The sequence below is a fragment of the Mesoplodon bidens genome (assembly GCF_964165515.1).
Source record: "Mesoplodon bidens genome assembly, chromosome: 18".
NCBI lineage: Eukaryota > Metazoa > Chordata > Mammalia > Artiodactyla > Ziphiidae > Mesoplodon > Mesoplodon bidens.
The window spans coordinates 28912076-28932956 of NC_138175.1; the positions used below are offsets into that span (position 1 = coordinate 28912076).

At 42.0% G+C, this 20881-nt stretch overlaps 1 protein-coding gene across 2 annotated transcripts in view; it reads right to left on the reverse strand.

The window, feature by feature from the left end:
• NUP93 (nucleoporin 93) overlaps positions 1–20881 on the reverse strand; it is a 105492-nt gene that overhangs the window by 21175 nt on the left and 63436 nt on the right. For both annotated transcript variants that reach the window (XM_081215922.1, XM_081215921.1), the window contains exons 4-6: positions 18325–18387; positions 12114–12242; positions 1338–1412 (exon numbers count right to left, since the gene is read on the reverse strand). In XM_081215922.1, coding sequence (XP_081072048.1) covers positions 1338–1412; positions 12114–12242; positions 18325–18387 — 267 coding nt within the window. The remainder of the gene's footprint in view (positions 1–1337; positions 1413–12113; positions 12243–18324; positions 18388–20881) is intronic.

Sequence of the window (20881 nt, forward strand, 5' to 3'; positions counted from 1 at the left end):
AACAAGGGGTACACGAAGGATCTCCGATAATACCATCAGCTCACCAAATAATTCAGTTAAGGCACCCCCCCTGACAAAAGCACAGGGTCTAGCAGTTTCTCCCCTCCCCCTATTCACCTCTATAGCCACCATGTGTTTCTGTCTCCACCTACCCCACCCCACCCCACCCCAGCCCAGGTTGGACGGAAGAAAGGAATTGGGTGATGCTGAGGGCCACAGTGGCACCAATCACGGGAGGGCTTCCCTGGTGGCGCAGTGGTTAAGAATCCGCCTGCCAATGCAGGGGACATGGGTTTGATCCCTGGCCCGGAAAGATCCCACATGCCATGGAGCAACTAAGCCCGTGTGTCACAACTACTGAGCCTGCGCTCTAGAGCCTGTGCTCCGCAACGAGAGAAGCCACCGCGATGAGAAGCCCGCGCACCGCAAGAAGAGTAGCCCCTGCTTGCCTCAACTAGAGAAAGCCATGCACAGCAATGAAGACCTAACACAGCCAAAATAAAAAAACAAAGAACAAATGAATAAATAAATTTATTAAAAAAAAAAAGAATCACAGGAGTTGGTCATGACAGAACAGATGTTCCTTGGTCACTGCTGGTGCAGGACAATTTAAAGAGGATGGAAGCCCACTACCCTCAATTCAAGAAACAAGACTGTTTTCCCTTCTTGATACTTTGTGCAGCAAAGTGGCAAATTAGAATAAAATATACAGGTGGCCAGCACTGCTTTATTCAAAAAGTCAATTCCAGGTATGTACTGTCCTAAGGGCAGTTTCAGTCAACAGAGTCCCTGAGCTTTACCACAAAGTGTCTCAATCCATACTCAAACTATTGCATGGTCATGATATATCACAAGAACCACAACTTTCCAAATATCATAAGCTTCTCCAGGACAGTAATATCAGGTAATGGTGAGTACACTATGCTTACCAAGGCAGAAAAGCATTTAGAAAATTTCTCTTTACAACAGGGTGAAGAAGCATTTCTGATAATACCATTCGCCGACCAGGTGATCAGTTAATACAGAACTCCATTTACTCAGCAGTGCAGTTACTCAAAGCTTTACTGTACATGGGCTGTTGCCAAATGCAAATGAGATGCCTTGGTCAGTGTGTGAGGCAGATTTCAATTTCCCTAAGTCAAACCTGAGTCATTCTATTACCCAATTTGATAGACTTCTCCAGGGACCTAGATGGTAAAATATTAACGTATCCTCTGAACGAAAACCCAACTTGCTTTCAGGGTTGGACTTTCACATGAAGTCTGTGTTCTCTTTTACTTCCCAGCGGGCTCATAGAGGATTTTCCTGGATTCGACCTTCTTTGAGAACACACTCACCTGCCGGGCATAGGCCATCTCGATGCTGTCCAGAGAGCTTCGACCAGGGGGTCCCGCATCACTGATGTAACTTGGCTGCAGAGAAATACACATTCAGAATTGGTTCAGAACAGCATTCAGTCATGTAAAGAAAAAAAAAAACTATAAACATATGTTTGTCTTTAACAAAGCTGTTTCTGTTTCCTAGTCAGACTTCCTCAAAATGATGATTTTAGGGGCTTCAATAGAAGGCAACTCCCTTACCATGATCACATGAGAAGGGAGCAGGCATGGGACTCAACTCAAAAATAACAGGAGGCTGGAGAAGCTGTAAGGATATCTCAGTAACTGTTTCTGGAAAGGTACCTCTTTGTAACATTCGGTTTCAATCCCCCAGTCCACCTCATCTTCCCCCTCCATGTCTTTACACCAGTGAGGCTGTGGTGTATGTGGGTCTCCTGTTTCCATCACTCATATCAGACAGCTGAGGAAATGGAGTTTATAGGGTCACAATACCAGGATTCAGACATTTCCTATCTAGAGTCCACACTAAGACAACAGCTACTGATGAACTTTATGCATCTGAAGATATGAAGCCAGTCTAGTTGGGCATTCATTCATTCAGCGAACATCTGCCAAGTGCCTGCCTGCCACATGCACAGTGTGTACACATCCATCTCCACAGGGATGACAAGACAGCCCACAGAGGCTGTTCCCAAAGAGCTTACCATCTGATGGGGAGAGTTAGACACCAACATATGGAAAAAATTCTTAGTCCCTTTTAAGAAAGACTAAAGTTAATTTTTAGCTAAGTTTATTCCCTACTGTAAAAAAATATGGATCAAAATCAGGTATGTTCCAATTAGGTATATTAGGCATATTCTTAAATTTCCAATATTAGTTTGTACTGTAGCAAAGATCAAATTCTTCAAGCTTCTCTCATTAAAAAAAAAAAAACCAATGCTCTATTCTCTAAAATCTAAAACAAAGCAGTTTAAAGTAGGTTTCCTGGGAGACACATGGCAGATAGCAGCAAAACTTCCTAGCACCACCAAAGCTGGTAAAAGGGATACCAGCATGAGCATGCACTGGGGCAGGACAGAGAATAGGAAGAAGCAGGAAGCAGAAAGGTGGGTTGTAAACCCTCAGGTTCTGGAATGAACACTGGACTGTCAGGACACCTGACAGGAGGACTGCTCCACTCCCTTGCTTTGGCGTCTAGGCAACGCACATATCCTTGGAGCCTCAGGTTCCCTTTGGTTGATGAAGGGGCTGTCCTAGACAATCTCGAGAGGTCCTCCCCAGCTCTCATTTTCTGCAATCATTGGTATTAAAAGAGCTTTAAACAGTTTATTGTTCAAAATATCGAATTTGATCTCACTACAGTACAGTAAAAACCAATGTATTGGAAATTTAAGAATATAGCTAATATACCTAGTAGCATACACCTAATTTTGATCCATACTTGTTTATAGTAGGGAATAATCTTAGCTAAAGGTTAACTTTAGTCTTTCTAAAAAACGGACTAATAAAAACTTTTCCATATGTTGGCATCTTACTCTCTCCATCAAATGGTAAGCTTGGAAGATGCTGCTGCTTGGCTGACCCAATGACCATTTCACACCCCCACCTCTCACTTCTACTTGCTGCCACTTCCCACTCTGGCATATGGAGTTAAATATATCCAGTGGTGTGCTGGTAAATGTTTAACAACTGGCTTGGGAAAGGGGACTTGATTTGTAGCGTTTGCTGGTTTCTGGTGTAAATATTCCCAGCATGGCAGAAATCAAGCTATTCCAAGTAGTAGCAACTAGACGGCAAATTTCCTGAAACTCTAACAATAGGTCCTCATGAGCTGACCCCTACACACTACCCTTTCCCAGCCTCTACTGCAGCTAGGAGTGGCCATGAACCCTGGTTCTAGCCAACCGGATGAAAGCACAAGCCTGGTAGTACATTCTGGCTTAGTGCAGCTTCTGCTTTTCCTGATAAAGGGAGAAAAAAGAGCCTGGCATGGCCTTTCAGCTTTCTCCCCTGAATGCAAACAGGCTGTCTAGAGCTGCAGCAATCAGCTTGTGAGACCGAAGTAAGTGGCCGTGCTAAAAATGGTGGCATACAGAGACAAGGAGGTGCCTCTGATGGCACTGCAGAGCTACTGAATTAAGGCCCATACTCTCCACACCTGCAGACTTGTTAGGTGAGAAAAATAAATCGCTATTCAACCTATAGAAACTCCAGTTTTCTGTTACTCACAGCTGAAAGCATTCATATCTGAAATGATAGAAAACCATCAGGTTATAGTAACAACAGCCACACTTACTGAGCAACTACTATATGCCAAGCACTGTCTTAATTTCTGTGTATTCACTCCACAACCCTATGAGATACATACTTTTATTACAACAATTTTACAGAAGAAGACACCAAAGCGCACAGAAAGCACCTTGCTAGAGGTCACTCCAATAGGAAGTAGTGGAGCCGTGGTTTGTGCCCACAGCCTGGGGCCACACTGCCAGCCAGGGCAGCCCAGGGTAACTGCCTAAGGATGGCCATCGAAGAACAAGAGAGAGTAGCAGTTAGAAATCCTGGCTCCATTACTCACTAGCTACGTGATCTTGATTGAGTATATTGCTTCTTTTGAGCCTGGGTTTCTTTAGCTGTAACACAGGGGCAGCAATGGTATCTACCTCATAGATTTGTGAAATTATCTTAAATTAAATGGGAAGAAAACAGTACTTACTTCACAAGGAGTAAGTAGGAGTAAGTAGAAAGAGCTCACTGTCCAACATTTGACCGGTAAACGCTAGCTGTTACCACTTTTTAAATAAAAAATAAACTATAATGAACACGGGACTAAATCAGATGTTGAACAGTGGATAGATATGGACACTACAGAAACATAATCTAAGATATTTTCTTTGTGCTGGCTGGAAATTCTCATCTCACTCCTCTACAATGAAAACATATTCCTTGTAGGAAAAGAATCCCCCACCAGCTCATTTTCCATTTCTGGACTAATTCTGAGTGTTCTCAGTAACACTGCATTTGAGGACTGTTCTATAATGTGGCCATCTTTCTGGAACAGAACTCTCTGAAAGCTGATGATCCCCAAGTCTTCTGAAAGAACAGAGCACTAAGCCTGTTAGTTCCAGTAACCTAACTGGGGGGAATAAACGGGGAGGAGAGGGGGAATGGCACTCAACACTTCTGCAAGGACACAGCTGTTTCAGCTAAATATACATAAACAGCCTTGAGAAATATTTTCCAGTACTACTAAAAACCTAATTTTAAAAAGTAGTTGGTTTTTTGGCCTTCAAATTTCCATTTAAATTAATTTTGCTTAATGCCCTTGTTTTCAAACATACCTTTCCTTCATTTGCCCTTGGCCGAGCCTCTATTTCACCACACACAAAGTCAGTTATCCATCAACAGGATGTGTACATGCACATTCCTGAGCAGAGGAACCAGCAAACATTCAATGGAATTTCAAAGCCAGGAGCTGCTAGAGGGCTGGGAAAGGAGACGCCGGTATGCTGTGTGGGAATAACATTCCAAACTCTTCAGGTTTTCTCTGTATTGGGGCCTGATCGGAGCACAGTGGGGATAACAGGAGCACAGAATCAGAGACCAGAAAGGCAGGGAAGATGGGTAGGCAGGGCCAGAGAGAACAACAAGGGGCTCACCCAGGAGTCTGGAGATAATGTGGAGAAACAGCAGTCTCTGGGAGCACAGACATGAGAAGGGTCTTCTCAGTGTACCTGGTGTTCCCCAAACAGCCATTTTCTAAGTGAACATTCCTGAACAGGCAGGATGTGGTTGGAGAGTGGCAGGAGGGAACTGCAAGCTTTTATTAAGCAACTACTTTTGTACATAACATATCCAGGGATAAATAAATCTCTTTTCCCAAGGAGAGCACATTCTAGGTAGGGAAAAAGGAATGTAGCGCTCACTTCTAGCAAAACAAGTACAGAGTAAAAAGAAAATGTGATGATATTACAGAAGGAAGAGAGTTTTTAATTTCCAAGTGGAATGTTTTGGCTTCATGTAAGCAAAACAGAACCAAAGTAATTAATGTACAATAGTTGGCTACAGTATCCGTACATAGAAGCCCAGTACTACCAGAAAAAACACCGACTGGGTACCAGAAGACCCAGGTTCTAAACGCAACCCAACTGTGTGACCTTGGGTAATGACATCTAACTTTTCTGGAGCATGATTCTCCATGGATAAAACGGGAAGAATACTTGGGTCATTTATACAATGAAATCTATTATGGCCACTAAAAAATGACAGACACCTACATGTACTAACCTAGAAAAAGCTCCAAAATAAGTTAAAAAAAATCAAAACATAATGCTAAGTAGTAGCATTTATTATATAAAATGGTGCCATTTATGGAGTAAATTGATAATAAACTGATCAGATGGACATATATGTATAAATGTGACATAAATACCTGAGAGGGAATTGGAAGGATAGAATGTCAGAGGTTATGCTTGGGTTGGGGGTAGAGGAGAGCAGCTGAATTTTCACAATCTCTATCTCTATCTCTACCAGTAGAATGCTGTGCTCTCTACCAGTAGAATGCTGTGCAAGAAGGTGTTCATGTGACATATCCTGATGTCAAAATGAAGGGCCCGTTGAGTTGGGTTCTTTAAACTTCTTTTTGAAAGAGCAGCTGAGCACTTTCTATACTTGAAATCCTACTCAAATTCCAATATGTGAAACAAATCAGGAAACTACCAGGGAGCCATAAAATACAGCTTGGAATCATCTAGTCTGGGGTTTTCAAACTCATACTGTCAGTCTATATTTTTACTGTATTCCATCAAATCTAATACACCATCAACTGTAAGGCATCATGTTATTTATGTACCATTAGGAAAGAAAAATGCGGACAAACTATGACACACTACTGAATTTAAGGCACATCTTGATTTCAGAGATGTTAAAATATAGAAAAGATGTGTAACTGGGAATTGGTGAAATATGGTATTAAGTCAGTGATCAAAATTAGAGACTACATTCAACACACGCTGTTCACACATCACATCATTATCTGTAATGATTAAGCTACAACTTAGCTTTTCTACTGAGCCTATTGCTTGCTAGGCTGAGCCATTTTCCAGACAATACATTAAAGCAACATCCACTGACTATGTCTAATATCAGTACAGCCACGACACACTGAGGCTAGATAAAAATTTACTTTTAAATGTTGCCTAAGATATATCAAGGATTCTCAACGATGCTCAAAGCCCGTAGTGTCGTGCAAGGAGCGCAGACTGGGGGTGCTCTTCCCCACAGGCCAGACGCAAGGACTAGGGTATGGGAGTTCTCAGACAGGAGTCTCTTTCTTGCTTCAAAGCACATCATTTTTATTCAGACTACAACCTGGAAAGTTATTAACAATCTTTCGATTCCTACCTTTCTTTAAAAATTATACCTTTTTCTTCAATGATATCCTAAGGAAATTAACTTCCCAAATTGAATTTATGCTACTGAAGCATCATTTCCCTTATTAAAACTTGCCAGGAATAGATATTACTAATGTGTTGTTGCTCTTCTGTTATTGGAAGGCTTGGGGGAAAAATGTTTCAGGAACCACCATCTCCTAGTTCATTTTTGCTTAAAAATAAAAGCCTCAAGCCTCTCTTTATATTAAATTAACCAAATTTGGACATTTTCCTTCAAATATAAGGTCAGCTCAAAATGACTGGAAGCCTCTTTCCTAGCTAATGACTGTCTGGATTCCAACAACCTTATTCTTTTTTTTTTTTTTTTTAAAGATGTTGGGGGTAGGAGTTTAGTAATTTATTTATTTTTGCTGTGTTGGGTCTTCGTTTCTGTGCGAGGGCTTTCTCTAGTTGTGGCAAGCGGGGGCCACTCTTCATCGCGGTGCGCAGGCCTCTCACTATCGCGGCCTCTCTTGTTGCGGAGCACAGGCTCCAGACGCGCAGGCTCAGTAGCTGTGGCTCACGGGCCTAGTTGCTCCGCGGCATGTGGGATCTTCCCAGACCAGGGCTCGAACCCGTGTCCCCTGCATTAGCAGGCAGATTCTCAACCACTGCGCCACCAGGGAAGCCCCCAACAACCTTATTCTTGACAATAAAGTGCCCAGGAAAGAATGGTTCAGATGGCAAGTCATACTTTAATTATTTCTTCTACTTATGTCCTGAGATTTTTTTTTCATTCCTAGTGACTTTATAGGTCAAGGGACACTTAAAAAGGGGTAAATCCATATTAAAATGATAAAAATAAACGTAATAGTGTGTAGCTTACCAAATACCAGCCAACCACCATAAACAGTGCTGCAGTGTGCTAAGCGTGCACTCTATACCAGCTCTGGGCCAGGCACCTTACACACGTTCTACGTTCCTTCCAACGGTTCTTCAAGAGAGGCCTTTTACAATGAGGATGAGAACAGGGAGGTTCCCGGGAGAGGCCCGGGAACTTAGGCCTGCCGAATTCCAAAGCCTGTCTCAGGCCTTCACACTCTGCGGTTTCTTACAAAGAGGGTAGAGAAGGTGCCTGCCCAAGTGGAGATAATACCACCTTTCCATCATTTTGAAGAAAATTACATGGAAAAAACCTGTAAAAACACATGGTTCTTCCACATATCCACCAGAATGGTTGAATTGAAAAAGACAAAAAATACCAAGTGTGGCAAAGGTATGGAACAAAGAGAATTCTCATAGTGCTGGTGGGAGGGTACACTAAGACACCATTTTGGAACAGTGTTGAACATATGTGCACCCTCTGCCCCAGCAATTGCCCGCTTAGATGTGCCCAATGGATGTGCAAACGTATGTTCACCAAAAGACAGGTACAAGAATGCTCTCAATAGCACTCTTTATAAAAGCTAAGAACTGGTAACTATCCAAATGTCCATCAACATCAGAATGGATAAACAGATTGCAGTCATACTATTGGGCCATGAGAATGAATAGCCTTCAACAACATGTAACAATATACAGAATGTTAAGCAAAAGCCAGAAACAAGAGTACATACCATATGACTCCATTTACACAGAGTTTAAAAACAGGCAAAATTAATCTATGACATCAGAAGTTAGGACAGTGTTTCTCTTGGTGGTGGTGGTGGTGAGGGGTGGTGAATGAAAAGGCACAGAACGGGGGATGCTGGGGTGCCGACAATGTTGTTTCTTCATCTGGGTGTGTTCCCTTTTGGTATATTCATTGAGCTGTATACTTAAAAAGTGCATACTTTTCTGTATATATGTTATACTTCAGGAAAAAAGTTCAAAACAGAAACAAACAACAAAACCTACAAGGTTCCAGAAATGGCAATTCCCTGGATTATCTGAAGAACCATCTGCATCATTTGTCAGCTTTTTCAGCAAAGCTATCCACTCTGCTAGGTGTCACAACAGAGAACAGCAAAAGTATCAATAACTCCCTTCCAAGAGGGAGGACTCGAGGTCAAGGAAGCAGAGTCTACTAAATAGACTAGTCTATTTTTAAGACAAGAGCAATCAAGAAAGAATATCTCATTAGCAGCTTATAATTACTTCCAAATCCCAATACAGACTACAACCTATTAACACAATTTTAAAAATGAAGTTTATAAAACCATGAGCTGTTCTACTTATCTGCCCAGACTCACAAGAAATTGAGAAAGAAACATTAGGCTGGCCAAGGATTTTATACATTAGCTCTTTTTTCCCAAAGACTCTCCTCTTCTTTGAAATCTTTGAGTCTAAGAAATGTGGAACAGGGTCATTAATGAGTAATTTCCTAAGATAAATGACTTTAGCATGTATTTATTTTGCGGGCTAATTTAATAGAAAAACTGGGTTTTAAATCAGGAGCACATTTGTGGATACAGGATGTGTGAAGTTACCCTGCAGGCATGACACACTGCCAAGCAACCCACCTTTGACCCAGACTTCAACAGAACGATGGTCTAGAAGCCAACAGTCCTGGATCTCACCAGCACATTACACATCTCTCTGAGCCTTAGTTGTCCTATCTCCCATGAGAAAAGAATGCTAGCTAGTTAAGAAACAACTTCTGGGGAAAAGATTTATCAGGAAGCACTGGCAATATTACTTGAAATGTCTAATGCTATAATTTTTGTGACATTATAATTTTTAACCTGCACCTCCAAATTATCTGAAACTACTTACTTTAAAACAATAGTAAGGGGCGCCCATTATGGGTCAGGTGCTTTATGTTATCACTAATCTTCCCAATAATCCCATTTCACCAATGAAGACATTAAATGTCTGCAGGGTTAAATAACTTGGATGAGGTCTCAGAACTAGTCAGTGGTGAAGCTAGAATCTGAACCCCAGGGCTGTTCTCTCCCCAGCACCAGCGTGGTAAATGTGTGGTTAAGTCACAGCTCCCACTGGCACAAGGGCAGACATCACTAATCAAGCTAGACACTCTTTTCTGCTGATCCCAAGATGCAGCCTCAAATCCCTCTCAGGAAAGATCTCCAGGATAAATAAGTGAAAAAAGCATGATATAGAACAGAGCATATAGTAAAATAACTTTTGTATAAGAAGGAGGGAAGATAATATATTGCCTTGTATTCATATAAAGAGACTCTGGAAATATTACACAAGAAAGTAATAACAGTGATTACTTCCAGGGAGAGGCAAAGCGGGGAGGGAATGAGCTTCTGGGGACAGGGTACTTTAGTTCTCGAGTCATATGAATACACTGCCTTTAAAAAAAATTAGATTTTAAAGAGGAGAAACCCCTCAACTTAGCACCACCACCAATCAATGAACACTGGCAATTAAAATAAACCCTATTAAACATACCCACTCTAAAATCACACTGTTTCAACATATCCCTAATACTCTGGTTAGCACAAAGTTAGCTAAGGCCAAATGATTTATTCAACAAATATTTCTAGAGCATCTAATATGTTCCAGGGACTCTTCTAGGCACTGGAGATATGAGTAAACACAACAAACAAAAATCCTTACCTTCATGGAATTTACATTCTACTGTGAGAAACAGACAGTAAGCAATATAAAGACATAAAATATATACAATGGTTTAAAGTGAAGAAGTGCTAAAAAGAAAAATATAGCAAGAAAAGGGGATATAGAAAGTGCTGAATGGGGAAAGGCTGGTTTCAGATATCAAGGCCCTGGAAGGCCTCACTGAGATGGCACCGGGTAATATTTGAAGAAAGTGAGGGAGACAGCCATGCAGTTATTTGGGGGAAGAGCCTTCTGGGCACAAGCAACAGGAAGCCCAGAGGACCTGAGGCAGGAGCAAGCCTACACGGTTCGTTCAAGGAACCTGTGACAAGCTTGTCTGGCTGGAGCAGCAAGAGCAACAGGGAGAGCAGAATAACTTGAGCTGCGAGAGGCAACAAGACCAGGTCAGGTAGGGACTTAGAGGTCATGGTAAAGACTCTGGCTTTCACTCCAAATGAGATGGGTGTCACTGGAGGATCCCAAACAGAGGAGTGGCATGATCTAGCCTGTGTCTTAATAGCGTCACTCTGGCTGCTGTGCTGAAAAGACTGTACAAGGGCAAAAGCAGGGAGAACAGCGTGGTTGACAACCTCTAAGATGACTCCCAATAATCCCCACTTCCTGGGATCTGAGCCCTCGTTTAATCCTCTCTCCTTGAGCATAGGCTGAATTTAGTGACTTACCTTGATCAAAGTAAAGCGACAGGATATTACTTTCAATATTAAGTGACGGAAAGACCGTGATTTCTGTCTTGGGGGGCCTTTAGCTCTTCCTTGGATCCCTCACTCTTGCTCCAGGGGAAGCAAACTATCATGCTGTGAGCAACACAAGAGAGACCCACATGACAAGGAACTGACGTCCCTAGCCAAGAGCCAGGGAGGACCTGAGGCTTGCCAAGAGGCACGTGAGGTAGCCTGGGAGTGGATCCTTCCCGAGTTTAGCCCTGCAATGAGTGTTGCCTCAGCCAACGTCTTGACCGCAGCCTCAAGAGACCCTGAACTATTTCTGGTAAATGCAGCTGAGCTAAATGATTGTTTTCAGCCACTACGGTTTGGAGTGATTGGTTACATAGCAATAGATAATGGAAATAACCAGTTAGGAGGTTAGTCCAATAATGTGAACAAGAGATGATGGTGACTTGGACCAGAGTGCTAACAGCAGAGGTGGTAAGAAGTGGTTGGATTCTGGGTATATTTTGAGAGTAGGGTTAAGTGGATTTGCCAACATGTAAGAGAGTCTAGGTGAGAGAAAGCGAGGACAAAAATGAATCTGAGGTGTTTGATCTGAGCAAGTGAAAAACTGCAACTGCCCTTTATAAAGATGATAAACTCTGTGAGAAAAGAAGGTTGATGCCAGGAGGGAGTTGAGGGCAGTTGCTACCATGACTCAATTCTAAACATGTTTAGCTTGATGGCTCTGAGACATCTGAGTACAGCCAAGAAGGCCACTAGAAAAATGAGTCTGGGGGTGTTTGGGGCTGTGATGTAAATTTAAGTCTTCAAGTACATAGATGGTATTTAATACCACAAGCCCAGATGAGATCAATGGGGCAGTAACTGAGGAAAAAACAAGAACAGGCCAAGGACTGAGCCCTGGGACACAAAAACACCTAGGGGTCAAGGAGTTTGAGGAAAATTCAGCAAAAGAGGCTGAGCAGAAGCAGCCAGACATGTTGGAGGAAATCCAGGCAAACATGGGCATCTGGAAGGCAATGAAGAGAGGGCTTCAAGGGGGAGACAGTGATCAACCGTGCCAGGACTGTCAGTAGTCAAGCAGACAAGCATTCTCTGACCTCACAGTTTTCATCGCGGTTTACCTTCTGGACTCAACCTACCTCGCTTTCTTGAGTAAAGTCAAGGGCATCTTCTCCCGATGCCAGCAGGGTGTGGAGAATCCGCTGTTTCACTTGCTCCCACTCAACCAGCATTGACTCTCGATGGTACTCCTCAGCCATGCCAAAGGTCTGTTGGAGAGGAGCAGAGAGAGATGACCCAAATGAGAAGACAAAGAACACGGTTTCCCTGGAAGCGCAACGGAAATTCAAAGCCCTCCAGATCTGCCATCTTTCCATAAGTGGAGCAAAAGCAATCTATTTTAAATTATCCTTAAAGAATTTACTGACAACTGTTTGCAACATGACCTATTTCATCAAGTCTAACACATTAAATTTTTTTTTAATTGTGGCAAAATGCACTTAACAATAAAACTTACCATGTTAACCCTTTTTAAGTGTACAGTTCAGTGGTATTAAGTTCATTCACACAGCTGTGCAAACATCACCACCATACATCTCCAGAACTCTTTTCATCGTGCAAAAATGAAATTCTGTACCCATTAAACAATAACTTCATTCCCACCCTCCCCCAGTCACAGGCAACCACCATTCTACTTCTGTCTCTATGATTTTGACCACTTCTAGGTACCTCATGGAAGTGCAATCATACAGTATTTGTCTTCTTATGTCTGGCTTATTTCACTTAGCAAAATGTCCTCAAGATTCATCCATGTTATAGCATATGCAGTCTTGTTCCTTTTTAAGGCTGAATAATACTCCACTGTATGTACACACCACATTTTGTTTATCCATTCATCTATCCATGGACACTTGAGTTGCTTCCAATTTTTGGTAATTGTGAATCGTGCTACTGTGAACATGGGTGTACAAATATCTCTTCAAATTCCTGCTTTCAGTTCTTTGGGATACATACCCAGAAATGGAATTGCTGGATCAGATGGTCATCCTATGTTTAATTTTTTGAGCGATTGCATAATGTTTCCAAAGAGGCTGTACCATTTTTCATTCTCATCAACAGTGCACAAAGGTTCCAATTTCTCTACATCCTCTCCAATACTCACTATTTTCTGGGTTTTTTTGATTGTAGCCATGCTAATGGGTGTGAGGTGATAATTCATGGTTTGATTTGCATTTCTCTAATGAGTAGTGATGTTGAACATCTTTTCATGTGCTTATTAAGATAAATATCTTCTTAAAACCTCTGAAATTAGGCTACATATTACAATTGATAGCATGTCAAAAGCTTAAATTGAAGTACTTTTTCTTTGTAGTACATAAAATAATGACGGATTATAAAGTCAATGGTATCTTAAGATTTAACGAGCCTCTAAGATAAGACAAAAAGTAAGATTCTCCCAGTGTCTATTTTTTTAAGAAACAGTAATATTTTCATATGAGGAAGCAAATCAGTAAAAGAAAAAACAACAGAGCCTTTTGCAATTAGGTTTCCTATCAGTCTTCTCAAAGTCACTACTGAAATGTCTGGCAAACCTCACTTCTATCTGCTGGTGACACAGCAGGTTGCCAAAACAAAGGCACTCAGAAGGAAAAGAAAAAAGAGAAAGAAGGAAAACAAAGAAGAGGAAGGGGGGCTTCCTTGGTGGCACAGTGGTTAGGAATCTGCCTGCCAATGCAGGGGATATGGGTTCAAGCGCTGGTGCGGGAAGATCTCCCATGCCTAGGAGCAACTAAGCCTGTGCACCACAACTACTGAGCCTGTACTCTAGAGCCCGCGAGCCACAACTACTGAGCCTGCGTGCCACAACTACTGAAGCCCATGTGCCTAGAGCCCGTGCTCCACAACAAGAGAAGCCACCGCAGTGAGAAGCCCGTGTACCGCAACAAAGAGTAGCCCCACTCACCACAACTAGAGAAAGCCCTTCACTGCACGCAGCAACGAAGACCCAATGCAGCCAAAAATAAATAAAATAAAACTAAAAAAAAATCTAGGAGTGGTCAAAAAAAAAAAAAAAAAGAAAAGAGGAAGGGAAGAGGGAGGAAGGGAGAACACACACACACACAAAACAAAAAAACAAGAAAAAAAACCCAAAAAAACAAAAGCAAAACCAAAACTCCTCTGAGGAGGAGATTAAAGCAACTTACAGAGACATACTGAATCATAACCATTCTTAGCCTATTATTCTTCAATTGGCAGACCAGGTTTCCCATCAGCTTAAGCCCACTTCTCAAATACAATCAGATTGGCATCTAATTAGGCAGCACCAAGGGAATGAGTATTTAGTAATGCCTGCTTTATTTTGGCAATGCAGATAATTTATACTGATAATATTCATATATATAAGCTCTGGGAAACTATCAGAAAAATCATATACTCCTTCTACAAATGGGATGTTTGAATGTGGACCAATATTTATTAAAATGTGAAAAAGAGAGCAGACACCCACAAAAATGATTAGGAAGAGGGTTGGCACATCTTGCAAATTTGATTTGGTCCATCTATCAATGGATCTCTTTTCTAATATGTATTGTGAAGACAAAAAAAGAAATGACTATCAAAAACTTTAAAAACAGTCTTTCATCTGGTTTTCTTCCCACTGAAGGTCAGGCAGAATGGACCACTCCAAGTAGCCTGGATCGAAAAAAACACCCGGAGAAAAATCATTTTCTCTTGCTACATTAGTGACCTTAAACACGAAAGCTATGCATTTTGAACAGAGAAAAGTATGCTGGAACAGAGAGGTGGGGTAGAGGGGAGGGGAAGAGGTAGTTTCCCTAGAAGCTATCCAGAAATAGTGCACATGTTGAACCACATTTCTTCTAAAACTCTTCCATTTAGTGGGCATCCACCTCCTTAACCTTGAACCTGTCCCAGAAAGGGAAAATAAAAAGAGGGCCATGGGGCAGGAGGACCAGGGCGGGTTGAAATAAGGAGGTGGAGGGCTGGTATACCATACAGCTTTCCAAACTTGCAATAGGAAGTGAGGCACTGACTAAGCGCTGCCACTGACCCAGGACACCACAGTGTCACAAGAATTTTTCTTAAGAGTAAGTCCTCTGGCTGATAAAGAATGGCAGAGCACTAAAGGCAATTGAAGAAAACACAATCTGTCTCAGAGACACTGTTGATGAGGATGCCAGGGGCAGGCTTCCAGCATCACGTAAGGGTCAGGGCGACAACAGTGGGAATTAACCATCCCCTGTTAATCAAGCTGCCCACCTGTGTGCCAAGAACTCCTGCTTCAAGAACACAGGAAATACTCTGAAAACTGGCAGCTTTCTGAGCTCAAATCCTCAGATGTATCTGAGAAATATGCCAGGCTACTCATTTAGAAACAGCTCCACAACCTGAACAAACAGCACTGTCGTTCCATTCATCGTTAGTGTGATAAGGAGCTTCAAATAAAAATAAATGGTCCAACATTAAAATTCTCTTCCCTTCACCATGCCACCCCCAGCTTATCTTAATTACATTAGAGATAATGGAATATCCAATTTGTGGGCTAATCAGGGATGATCAGCCACCCATCTGCCCTCTTCCAGTCTATTCCCTTTAGACCCACATCTGAACCACCAGATTAGGTGCAAAGAAGAATGTCAACTAGAGGAGCTAATGAGAGAGAATCAACAGAGCTACTCAAAAGAGCTAAGAACTAAGAGAAAAGGAGGACAGTGAGGGTCTGAGACAAGGTGAGAGACAGGAATAGCAGGGATAAGGAAAGACAAACCACAGAAAATGACAAAGCAGTGGAGAAACTATTATAAATTAAATCCGGGGACTTCCCTGGTGGCGCAGTGGTTAAGACTCTGTGCTCCCAATTCAGGGGGCCCCCAGTTCGATCCCTGGTTGGGGAACTAGATCGCATAGGCATACTGCAACTAAGAGTTCGCATACCACAACTAAGACCCAGTGCAACACCCCCCCCAAAAAAAAAGATTGTCATTGTCAAGACAGGCAGACCTCAGATATATTAAAAAAAAAATTAAATCCGAATCTTTCAAGTTATGTGGGGAAATATATCTCTTTGAACATAGTTAAGAAAGGAAGGCAGGGAAAGAACTGGGCAACTGAATTAAGAACAGGTGGGGAGCACTCGAACCCCATTTTCATAAAGGGAAGAGGGCAACCTGCTTTGACTTCACACCCACTTATTATTGAGCTGTTGCTGGCTTTTAGAAACTCTACATATGTTCTGATAATGTTGTTCTGTTTTTGCTGGGATGCACCAAATGGGAAAAGATAGTCCACATTTGTGGTTTTGTAGCTTGTTTTCTTGGCATTTCAGCAGGATATTGGCAAGTTATTCAAACGTGAAATTACCACCAATAATGCCAAAAAGCTGCTCACCTTTTTGTTTGAAAATGATTCTTGTTCAGCAGCAGCCTCTGGTGTCCAGACAGGTGAAAGGTTCCCCCCACCCAGGGCCAGCTCCCAACACCGGAACATCTCCCTCACAAACACACATGCACACATTTTGCACTGTGGTATGTCACTTAAATGTTTTGGCTGGCTGCACATTTAGTCTCAATATGGCACAACGTTCAGAGACTGCCAATTTCAGAAACACATTCCGCAGGGTAAATGGATTAATAAGGCTCGGTGGCATTCGACAATCCTAATTTAATTTCATCGGTCCTTTACAGCAGGAGAATCAATGTTGGTGAGTAACTCACTCCAAGTGTGAACCAAAAAAAACCTTAAAAAAAATATTTTCAAATCTGGATCAAGTGAATTTCTCTATTTCTAGGAATAAGTACTATTGCCAAAAATATAATTAATTAAATTTTAGGGAATTTTACTCTGATAATTAAACATATCAGTCATTTAAATAATGTCTCTGAAACATATTCTTATAAATTAGAGCTGGCAAACCCCCCTGCTGCCCTATCTCACTCATATCAGCCCTACTTAGACATTTCCACCTGTATGGAATATTCTAATAAAGCACACTGAGAAGCAGCATTTTTTTTTTACTTTCTTATTTTTTGAACCACATAAATAATACACAAATACATTTCACTTGATCTAAGGCTTACATAAGTAAACAGCAAAACAGAGATTCCCTTCACCCCTACTCCCTTGCAGAGACAGCTACTGCTTCCAGACTAATGTGAACCCTCCAGCCTCCTTCCTGGGAAAAGCTGCATTTTTAGAACCACCTCCACATGATCATTAACCTTCCTCCTCCCTCCCCAAAAGACTCTGGGGGCCTGAAAATCTTACTCCATAATGGAATGTATTGGAAAGATTTTGATCTTTTGTTTTTTTTTTTTTTTTTTTTTTTGCGGTACGCGGGCCTCTCACTGCTGTGGCCTCTCCCATTGTGGAGCACAGGCTCCGGATGCGCAGGCTCAGCGGCCATGGCTCACGGGCCCAGCCGCTCCGCGGCATGTGGGATCTTCCCGGACCGGGGCACGAACCCATATCCCCTGCATCGGCAGGCGGACTCTCAACCACTGAGCCACCAGGGAAGCCCAGATTTTGATCTTTTAATCCTTGTCAAACAAATGAAGATAACTCACATTAGTAAAGTAAATGATCTTTGACTGTCTGGAGGGAATGTTTGTTGCGAAATATTGCTGCACATATAATGGCTGTTCTGGCTGACTTATTTACTATCCTCTCGAATATCAAGATGTTTTTTGTTTGTTTGTTTCAAAGAGCTTGGAGAAACTGTTAATTTAAGAGGTGGTGTAGAAGGTCAAATTGTGTGATAAAAGGAAAAGAAACTGAGGAAAATTATCAATATCATAATTGCTTTTCTGAACTGCTGATTCAGTATAAACCAAAATACCATTTATACTGTAACAATGAAACCAAAGAATTGTCTGGCCCTTCCATTTTATGATTAACTTAATAATTAACCGACCAGCCCAGTGTTTCAGATGCAGTCACTAAATACACGTAGAGTTATGAGCATGGTATTTTCCTCAAAAATGGTTCCTGTAGGGCTTCCCTGGTGGTGCAGTGGTTGAGAATCTGCCTGCTGATGCAGGGGACACGGGTTCGTGCCCCGGTCCGGGAAGATCCCACATGCCGCGGAGCTGCTGGGCCCGTGAGCCATGGCCGCCGAGCCTGCACGTCCGGAGCCTGTGCTCCGCAACAGGAGAGGCCACAACAGTGAGAGGCCCGCGTACCGCAAAAAAAAAATGGTTCCTATAGAACTCCCTCTGGTGAACTATCAAGAGAGCTGGGCCTGGAACACAGAAACCAGCTTCTAGAACCTCCACGCCCCAGTATACACTGCTGCCCTCACAACAGTATACATATACATTTGGGTTCATTTCTTACCCTCTTGCGGGACTCTTCGATGGCAGACAGCAGGGCATTGTCCTTTTCATTCTTTAGGAAGCCCTAGGAAGGAGGAGAGAAATGACACAATTTAGGTTAAAATTAACAAAATTAACCTTCAAATAATCAAAAGCACACTGTAGGAAAAAGAAGAAAAACACCCGTAAGGATATCTGCTACCCTGCCTACTTTCACCCTCACAAAACTCTCTCAACTTGAATATGGCCCATATTATAGATACAGCTTTGGCTATGCAGCCAGTCACAGTGCCTGTTAACTGTTCCTCGGTCTATATTTCTCTGTTGTTTTCAGTTAATTCTTCAATTTCTTCCTAACATTGAGGAAGGCATCAGCCATCCCTTTGTTTGGGTGTTTTTCACTTGTTTGTCAATGGCTGGGATACCTGAAAAATCATTTATTTATGCTTTTCTTCTGGGGTTGTGCTACGTGCACTCCCTATTTCAGGCCTGATGACACCTGCTGCTTATTTAATACAGGTGGGGTGAAGAGGAACTGGCCCACAAGGCTGGTTTAATACACACAGGGTTAAATGTCTGCAAAATGCAACTTCATGATAACACAACAGACCTAGTTTTACATCATGGTTCCCCCATTTACTACTTGCATGGGTGACGATTTTAGACAAGTCATCCAGATTCTCTAAACCTTAGTTTATTCATATGTAAAATGAATATTAAATGAGACAATGTAATCAAGTGCTCGGCCCAAGGCTCAATACATGTAGCTCTAGCATTAGGATTGATTAGATCTGTTGGCGACATTAAAGAAAGATGCCCAGGGTGACTTCCTAGTTGCTATTCATTGTCCTCATTGCTCAACCGGAGATCCTGGGGAGGAGGACAAGGGACAGATGCAGACAGAGTGGGCTTCCATGCTGATGCCTTGCCATTCACACAGGGGTGAAGCTTTCTCCCCACAGCCTGGGATGTGGGGGCCAAGTAGGAACAAGGAAGATGATCCATTAACTAATAAGTAGTGATCGAACTCTTGGTTGTAATATGAAAGATTCTGAGTGACCCTATACATTAGATCCACCTACACTATGGAATGCAAGGTACCTGCGTGTCAAGCACACTATGGGTGTATTTATACATGTCCCAAAATCACCTGTTTTTTCAGAATCATGTTTTTGCTCTTTTTGTTTTAGGAACTCTTTGGGGGAATATAATACAAAGTAGAATTAAGCTAAAGTTTTTAAAGTGACATGCTAAATTTTAAAACATCTGACAGTTTTCTTGAAAGCTTACTGTCATGGTTAATTGATTAATTTATTGATCACTTATTTATATTTCAACAATTATAACATTTTAGTATATTTTGTTCAAACAGTCGCAGATAAGGCTGTGATTCTTAAAACAAAACAAAACAAAACAAAACAGGGGTAGGGGGCTGGATAAGAGTGGGGACATATATTTAAATAAAATATTACTAATCTTCACAGGATTCTCCACATCTGTTGTTACAGCCCAACCTGGGCAGTGCACTGGAATGGACAGAGACAATGGCCAGCAGCTCGGGGAACAGTTCCCTCATTGGCTCCTCCAGGGCAGTCCCTGAGGCAGCTCTCAGGCAGCTCTGAGGACATGACACAGAGGCTGCTCCAAACACCTCTACTGATATTCGGTGGTGGGGGTGAGGGGGTGGAGGGAAGCATCTGCCACTTGCTTCTAAAATAATGGCCTCAATAAACCAGAGCACATAAAGCTAGGACCCCACGTAATCCAATCAGAAGGGGGCAGCTTCTCACCACGTGTCTGTTTCTGGCCATTGCAAGGGAGCCAGACACGAAATCATGGGAAGGATTTTAATGGACCTTGTTCATACCCTTCGCAGCAAATGATTACATCAAGTCAACAAATCTTTATTATGATTTCCCTTTTCCTGAGCGGGTCTTCAGTGGCTAAAGCTAAAGGTTTTAGTGTCACAGTTTATAAACAAAGCTATAGAACTATTATCTTCGACTGCTGTTCCTGAACAAAGGGCATAAGATTGTGCTTTGTTGCACCTTTTCATGGCTGCTGCTGATTGTCAGGGTGGTGGTGATAACCACTGACTGACAAGGCCTGGTCTCATTTTTTTCTTTTTGGCTGGGTTGGCAAGGAGTGTGCCAAGTGCCCCACCCCCTCTCTGGGCTTCTCTGCTCGTCCCAGTGACCAGCCCATCCCATTCTTTTAACTGCATCTGCGTCTGCGTATAACCCATATACACATACACACAATTCAAACACAAATGCAAAGCAATAATCAGACACATTTGTTTAAAAGCAACATAATATTCTGTAAGAAACACAATTTCAAAATTTGTAAGAAATGAAATTTCAAGTAGTGGTTAAGAAAGAAAAAGAAGAAAAAAAGGCATTGCTTTGGGGGCAGATTACTCTCTTCTTTATAAACCTACCTTCCAAAATCTCACTTAATAAATTAAATGAAGTATTTGTGCATGAGAATCAAATTACAGATATCACCTACATATGAACAAAGATCATGAGCCACTATGCACCTCTACAACTGGGCTTTCTCTATAGCACAAACCAAGC